This window comes from Sinocyclocheilus anshuiensis, unplaced genomic scaffold (genome assembly GCF_001515605.1).
Source record: "Sinocyclocheilus anshuiensis isolate Anshui unplaced genomic scaffold, SAMN03320099.WGS_v1.1 scaffold84, whole genome shotgun sequence".
Taxonomy (NCBI): Eukaryota; Metazoa; Chordata; class Actinopteri; order Cypriniformes; family Cyprinidae; genus Sinocyclocheilus; species Sinocyclocheilus anshuiensis.
This window is the reverse complement of record NW_015557076.1, coordinates 71,087-79,477: the sequence shown is the minus strand read 5'-3', so window position 1 is coordinate 79,477 and position 8,391 is coordinate 71,087. Positions and strand designations below refer to the sequence as shown.

Sequence of the window (8,391 nt, the reverse complement as noted above, 5' to 3'; positions counted from 1 at the left end):
GAGCTCATTAACATTTAAAGGAAAATGCTACAAAAACGGCTTGATCTGAAAAGAGCTGTTTTTGACAGGGTAAAAAAGGTGTTTTTTACACTACCATTGAGAAATTTTAACTAAACTATGTTACAGACTTTTCATTAAGACCCTAAAGAACCATATCAACTTGTAGAAAATGGGCATCCTATGACCCCTTTAACCCTAGTCTCAGTATTAGGATATTAAGTAAAGATCATGTTACGTGAAGATATTTTGTAAGTTTCCTACAGTAAATATATAAAAACTGAATTTTTGATTAGTAATATGCATTGCTAAGAACTTCATTTGGACAACTTTAAAGACGATTTTCTCAATATTTTGATTTTTCTGCTCCCTCAGATTCCAGATTTTCAAATAGTTGTATCTCGGCCAAATATTGTCCTATCATAACAAACCATACATCAATGGAAAGATGATTTATTCAGCTTTCAGATGATGCATACATCTCAATTTCGCAAAATTGACTCTTATGACGGGTTTTGTGCTCCAGGGTCTCATATGTCAGTGCCACTGTTTTGTCTCAAGATGCACAGCAGTAGTGTGCTTTTCTGAGGCACGTTTATAAAAGCTACTTAAGTGTCCTAATTGAACTATGGCTTAATCTGAGCCCTGTCTGTGAAACCAGGCCTTAATTATCAGGTCTTAAATTCACGGTACATTATAATGTAATTATTAAACTTCAAAAGCAATGATTTAATTAAATAAATGTGAGTGCTGCACGTTTCAGAGTAGAAATGCTGTGCTGATCTACTGTTGATGAATTTTGATTTTAATTAAAAAAAAACAAAAAAAACAGTGCAATAATGTAATGTAAATGTACACCACTGTTCGAAAAGTTTGGGGTTAGTATTTATTTATTTTATTTATTTATTTTGAATTAATATTAAGCAAGCACACATTAAATTGATCAAAAGTGACAGTAAAGTCTTTAATAATGTTAGAAAAGATTTCTACTTCAAATAAATGCTGTTCTTTTGAACTTTCTGTTCATCTGTGAATCCTGAAAAATAAAATGCATCACGGTTTCCAATAAAATATTGTTCAGCACGACTGTTTTCAACACTGATAATAATCAGAACTGTTTGTTGAGCAGCAGATCAGCATATTATTATGATTTCTGAAGATCATGTGACACTGAAGACTGGAGTAATGATGCTGAAAATACAGCTGCGCATCACAGAAATAAATTACAGTTTAACAGATATTCACATAGAAAACAGCTGTTTTGAATTTTAATAATATTTCACAATTTTTACTGTGTTTTTGATCAAATAAATGCAGCTCTGGTGAGCAGAAGAGACTTCTTTCAAAAACATGTAGCCTAAAGTTTCACATGTGAAAAGCGCAAACACAATTCAGAAAGTTATCTGCTAGAAAAAGAGGTAGCAACTATACACATAATTGCTAGCTAATGTTAATAGCATGTTTTGAGTCTGTTGTGGTCACTTCCTCTTTTACCGTTCTTTACTTCCTGTCTGGCAGTATAAACAGAACCCAGAGATGTTCAAACAGACGGCTGGACTCTGGTCACATGTTTACGCAGGAGCTCCCGTCTCCAGCCCAGACTACACTCACAAAATAGACAAACTCTGCGCGATGGGCTTTGATAAAGTGAGTAATATACACGCAAATTTACATTGCATTTGTATGGAAGCTCGTTTTTTAAAAATATGGTAATTGTGACTTTTTATCTCACAATTCTGAGTTTATATTAAGGATGCACCAAAATTTCGGCTACCAAAAATGTTCGTTCAGAACAGCAATTTTTGATTTCTGTAACTTAACGTTATATTTGCCTCAGGAAAGACATTCAGTGACCATATCTCGTTATTTAGCTAGAAGAAATAACTAGAGCAGCATTTTGATGAATATACACACTATATTACGTGTTCAGTATATTTGTACTTAACCTGTTAGTGTTGTCTTCATTATTTAATGTATCTTTGTCTTGAAATCAAATTATTACAGCCATCGTTTAAAAGTTTATAGTTCACCAACAAACTGGAGTAGAAACATGATTCTGTTGTTCAAAAGTTGTTATAAAAACTGTGCAATTAAAATGTTTAACTCCGTTTGATTTGGGTGCTGATTAAATACATTTGATTAATTAATTGATCATTAAATACATTTTTAATTTTGGTGCTTGGGTTTTCATTGTATTAATATTAGACATTTTAATTTAATTTTAAATTCATTAATGTCTAATATTAATACAATTATACAAAACAAAAATTTAATATTTTTTTTAGTGGAATAGGATATTTTATGTATGTATTTATTTATTCATTTATTTATTTTTGACATGTTTATACAGTGTTAATATAGTGGATGTGCAATGCACTTTTCTGAGAAAAATTAGCAAGTTTAAAAAAAAAAAATCTGTTTTAGTTTTTGGCTAAGTGCATCCTGAATGTTCGGTTTCGGCCCAAAATTTTAATTTATTGAATCTCTAATTTATATAAAAAAACTGGAGTAGAAACATGATTCTGTTATTAAAAAGTTGCAATAAAAACTGTGCAATTAAAATGTTTTATTTGAGTGCTGATTAAATAAATTTGATTAATTAATTGATTATTAGATATATTTTTTATTTTGGTGCTTGGGTTTTAATTGTATTAATATTAGACAGTTTAATTTAATTTTAAATTCATTAAAATATTTAATATTAAAACAATTCTACAAACAAATTAAATGGAATATGATACTTTATGTATGTATGTATTTATTTGTTTATGTATTTATTTATTTTTGACATGTTTATTCAGTGTTAATATAGTGAATGTGCAATGCACTTTTCTGAGAAAAATAATACGTTTTATTTTCAGTTTTCAGCCAAGTGCATCCTGAATGTTTCGGCCCAAAATTTTTATTTTGTTTCATCTCTAGTTTATATATTACAATTCTGACTGTATATCTCAAAATTGCAAGATATAGACACAGAATTACAGAAAAAGTCTGAATTGTGAGCTATAAATTGTAAGATATAAACTCGCAGGTCTGAGAAAAATGTAAGAATCGTCAGATAAAAAGTTTTTATTCAATTGTTTTTATTTTATTTTTTTATTTCATAATTCTGAGTTTATAGCTCACAATTATTTGTTTTCTCAGAATTGCAAATGTATATCTCCCAATTCTGTGTTTGTATCACACAATTCTAATAAACAGAAATAAGCTCAGAATTGCAAGAAAAAAGTCAGAATTGTGAGATAAAAAGTTGCAGTTACGTTTTTTGGCAGAAACAAGCTTCCATACATTGGTGTGCATCACATTTCTTGCAGTCTTTCTCCAAGTTGAAGGAGAATCATCACAGACTCGTCTTTCTGTTGCACTTCTGTGTGAAAGATTTGACCAGAAAGTGTGTGCTGTGCTTCAGGATGCTCTAATGTAATTTTGCACACTATTATTATGAGGGAAAGTAAATGTGACGCAGCCTGTGATTGTGATGTGATGTTTCCTCCCTCAGAATCACTGACGTCTGGATCTTTTCTTCTCCTCAGAACGCAGTAATAGTGGCGTTGTCGTCGAAATCCTGGGACGTGGAGACGGCGACAGAACTGTTGCTTAGCAACTGAGTCCAATCTGAGGGGCCAAAGCACCTTATCTGACCCAATCCCACCCCCAAATCATCTCCTCAGTCCACACTACCTTCATCTTTCTGTCTCGCTCTCTTTCTTTATCCATCTTTTGCCATTCCTCCGTTTGGATTAGTTCATCCCATACTGAGAACGCCGTCATCTTTATGTTCTAAACTTGTCTGACTTCATTTCTTCAGCAGGAGACGTTTAGCTGAATGTTCACGCTGCTCTTTCTGTGTACAAAGGAACTGGCTTTCCTTGTATAATGCAGAATGGTGTGGAAGCTTGTTTCTGCCATGAAATTTAAAAATAATAATAATAAATTCGGACTTTTTCTTGCAGAATTTTTTTCTCTTGTAATTTATATCTCACAATTCTGAGTTTTTCTCTGAATTTATATCTCGTAATTCTGAGTTTCTATCTCATAAGTCGGAGTTTGTATCTCATAATTTCTGAATTTGTGTCCCAGAGTTCCTAGTTTATATCTCACAATTCTGACTTTTTTCCCTCTGAATTCTGAGTTTGTCTCATAATTCTGAATTTCTATCTCATAATTCTTAGTTTATGTCTCATAATTTCTGAATTTGTGTCCCAGAGTTCCTAGTTTATATCTCACAATTCTGACTTTTTTCCCTCTGAATTCTGAGTTTGTCTCATAATTCTGAATTTCTATCTCATAATTCTTAGTTTATGTCTCATATTTCTGAATTTGTATCGCAGAATTCCTAGTTTATATCTCACAATTCTGACTTTTTCTCTGAATTTAATTTATATCTTGTAATTCTGAGTTTCTATCTCATAATTTCTGAATTAGTCTCAGAATTCCTAGTTTATTTCTCACAATTTTGACTTTTTTCCCTCTGAATTCTGAGTTTTTATTTTGCAGTTCTGAGTTTGTCTCATAATTTTGAGTTTGTCTCATAATTCTGAATTTGTCTCATAAATCTAAGTTTGTCTCATAATTCTGAGTTTACATCTTATAATTCTGAGTTTGTATCTTAAGAAGAAGCTACAGTGCAATGGATAAAAATATGCAAAAATGTAACTATAAGAGCAGTAACACTTTATAAGTTGCATTACAGTACATTATAATTAGAGTGAAAGTTGAACTGGTTTTGGTTATGCCTAATGTCTTAAGTATTGGTTTTTTTTTTTTCAGATGGTTATGAATGTGAAATTATATGAATCAGTATCCCAAGTTAAAAGTAACCAATAAAAGAATCTATTACATTTATTTAAAAAAAAAGAGAGGTAGGGAGGGCTGAAATTTACAGTAAAAAATATATAATGTATATTAACTAATATAATGTTAATAATATTATATTAATAATTTTTTCACCATACAGTGAAAAATATTTTTAAACAGTTTTCACTCAGAAATGCCTAGTAATTTTCACAAAGTAACACATTGCAGTTAACTAATTAACTTTTTTATTATTATTATTTTCTTTTTTTTTGCGGTAGCATTTTGTCTTTTACCATTAAAATTATTTTTTTTTCAGTAATGTAAAAATGGTTGTTTGTGTTCTGAAATTTACTGTCAAATTTGACCAAAAACTGTATGAATGTGTGTGTGTGTATGTGTATGTGTATTAATCATTAAAATGCGTTTTATATATATATATATACACTCTAAAAAATGCTGGGTTAAATACGAGCCAGTGCTGGGTAAAATAGGGACAAACCCAGCAATTGGGCTGTTTTGACCCAGTGGTTGGGTTAAATGTTTGACCCAACCTTCTGGGTAGTAACCAAACCGCTGGGTCAAAACAGCCCAATTGCTGGGTTTGTCCCTATTTTACCCAGCACTGGGTTGTATTTAACCCAGCATTTTTTAGAGTGTAGCATTAAAATTAGTATTTTATGTGTCGGTGAGTAGGCACTGGGTTGTATTTAACCCAGCATTTTTTAGAGTGTAGCATTAAAATTAGTATTTTATGTGTCGGTGAGTAAGCTAATAATGATATGAAGGCTAAACAATTTTTTACATTATTTACTAGAAAGGTGCATACAGTTTTATTGGACGCCACTTTACATGTACTATGATATTTTCAGATATGGTACCACAGTGATAATATCTTGGGGTATTTATGTATGTATGTAAATATGGATTGACTGATTACCGTCGTGAAGCAATTTTAAGTGACGTATTTATATTTGGCATCATTCAGCACCAAGCACCACAGTATTACCCTCTCTTTTCACAGATGGCAGCATGGTAGTGTGTGTTTGTGCTGCTCTGGTCCGCTCCTGTCCTCTGGTTCCAGTCCAGACTGATCACGCCTCTCGGGTTTCCGTCCGTTTTGTCGTGTTTCTGTTGGCTCGATGCGTATCTTGGCGATGAAAGGACGGATAAACTCCGTCCCCTGATCGTGTGACCCTCATCCAGATCTCACGGCGGGACTAACGCGCTTTTCACATCTAAAACTCAACCCGGTGCCAAAAGCGCACGAGACTAATGACCCAGATTGCATTTCGCTCCCGTGTCAGTTCAGGACACTGTAATGATAAAGGTGTCATTTCCGTCTCCATCCCCGCATCAGCTCCGTTACCTGTCCGCGCGCCCACCTGTTGCGTGCATGATTGACAGCTGAATAGCGGCGCGTCTGGTTACCCGGCGCGCAACGCGACACCCGCAGCTCCAGTGTCCGGAACGCCTGCGCGTAACGGGCCAGAACTGAGCGGGATTATCGGTGCATTGGATGAAGATCCTCTCTGTCCTGCATGAGGCGGATGAGCTGCGATCGGGGTGATGGAGAGGACGCGGCGCTGGATGGAGATGCTCTTCTTCTCTGCGTTGTTGCTGGTTGAAGGTGAGACATTCACATTCATGTTTATAGGCTATTCTTACCAGATTATACATTAATTTTAATTCCAGGCTGGTTTGGTTATGATTAACCAATGTGGTAGATAATTAAGCAATAGGTTGTTGCCAGCTAACAAAAATACGTTCTAATAACGTTCTCTAAACGTTTTCTGAACGTTCGAAATGTTTTTTGTTTATGCGAACGTTAAATGAACATTCCATTGTGTCATTTGTATGGGGATGCTACTTTTGAATGTTTTCTGAACGTTCTGTAAAAAGTAGTAACATTTAAAAAACATTAGACAAACGTCCAACTATGAACAATCTATGAAACAATGTTTTTGTGATAGTGTTTTAAGAGCATTATTAAAGACCAGATAACTTTGAATGAATGTTCTGTTAATGTTGCTGGAAGAAGGTTTGTTATAGAACCTCGCCCCAGAACGTTCTCACATTTACGCTAAATATAGGTTGTAAACAGTGAAGCGCAATGAAATATAGTTTTGAAATGGAACATGTATTTAGTTAAAAAATATATATTTTTCAAAATGTATTTCAGGGGCAAGAAAATTCATTTTCAATCTTAAAGTTTAGGCTAAATGCAAATGTGGATGGAATAGAGATCAAAACTAGATTCATAATAATAATGTTTAATTTTGTATATCAGTGTTATATGTATTTATATATTAATATTATATGTAATATTGTATTTTTTGGAACATTATAAAGTATGTTATTTGCTGAATTGTATTCAAATGTGTTATATATTATAATATAAAATATATTGGTAGATTTTGAACCATATTTTGCCAAATATATTTTTGGCCAATTTTTTATATATTTTTAAATGCATGTTCTGATCATCTGGAGGGATGTCTAATGTGTGCGTGTGTGTGTGTGTGTGTGTGTGTGTGTGTGTTCAGCAGCTCATTGCGCTCAGGGTCGATTCGCACACAAGCTCTTGAATGATCTGATGGAGAATTACTCCAGTGCTCTGCGACCGGTGGACGACACGGACAAATCCCTCAACGTCACCCTGCAGGTCACGCTGTCTCAGATCAAAGACATGGTCAGTTCACGCACACACACACACACACACACACTCTATGTCAGTGGCGTTATATGTTGTTACTAAAGGTCAGTTGAGCAGAGACACTCAGACTGCTGTTGATATTAGATGCCGACAAGAGACACAGAGACAAAAAGAGAGAGTGAGAGAGAGACGATGGATATATCACACGGATGATGTCATGGCTGGTTCTTCTACTGCTAACTCAGTGTAACACACACACATGCATGTATGCGCACACACACATTTCTGTCACTAGGGGTGACAACATAAACCGATAAATTCATGAATGTGTGTGTGTGTGTGTGTGTGTGTGAAATGTGTGGATGTAGAGAAAGAAAGAGTGACAAATTTGCACTTTTTATTCTCTTGAATTTGTTCTAATTTTTAAGTGTTCAAATGTTAAATTAGCCAGAATTTCTTTATATTTGGTCTTATATAATAAAATTATTTGAAAAAGTGAAAAGTAAAATTCTACTTCATTGTCTGGTTTATTTATTTATCTCTCTATTTCTTTGTTTTACTGTTTCTGTGCGATTATTACCACTTTTATGAGAATCTTGGTTTCATGCATTTTTGTTATAATGTAAGTTTTATGTTTGCATTTTTTTAAAATGTAATTACAAAAATGATCCTGTGCTGAAATTCCAAATAAAAACTATTTTAACAAAATAGTCTACTTCACATTTCTACTTTAAAAGTAAAAAACTAAAAATTATGTAATAATTACAGAAGGCAGCATTTAAGAGTTTTAATTCCGGAATAATCCATTTATCTTCATTTTTATCAATTCAGAGTTAATTGGCAGCTAGTTGGCAAGCACCTGAAGGCCATGGTCAGATCTTTATTTTAAGGTCACATGGCAAATAATTTAACACATGTAGTAGTTTAATTTTTCATGTGAATTT

The 8,391-nt window shown here is 33.3% G+C and overlaps 2 protein-coding genes across 3 annotated transcripts in view; both read left to right on the top strand.

Moving 5' to 3' along the window:
• The window catches only part of LOC107676795 (ubiquitin-conjugating enzyme E2 K-like), a 13,762-nt gene extending 9,852 nt beyond the window's left edge, over nucleotides 1-3,910 (top strand). For both annotated transcript variants that reach the window (XM_016471479.1, XM_016471478.1), the window contains 2 exons: nucleotides 1,516-1,644; nucleotides 3,531-3,910. In XM_016471479.1, coding sequence (XP_016326965.1) covers nucleotides 1,516-1,644; nucleotides 3,531-3,605 — 204 coding nt within the window. In that variant the 3' untranslated portion in view covers nucleotides 3,606-3,910. The remainder of the gene's footprint in view (nucleotides 1-1,515; nucleotides 1,645-3,530) is intronic.
• Nucleotides 3,911-7,387: 3,477 nt separating this feature from the next.
• The window catches only part of LOC107676766 (neuronal acetylcholine receptor subunit alpha-9-II), a 5,179-nt gene continuing 4,175 nt past the window's right edge, over nucleotides 7,388-8,391 (top strand). Inside the window, exon 1 of the mRNA XM_016471448.1 lies at nucleotides 7,388-7,483. Within this exon, the coding sequence (XP_016326934.1) occupies nucleotides 7,388-7,483 (96 nt within the window). The remainder of the gene's footprint in view (nucleotides 7,484-8,391) is intronic.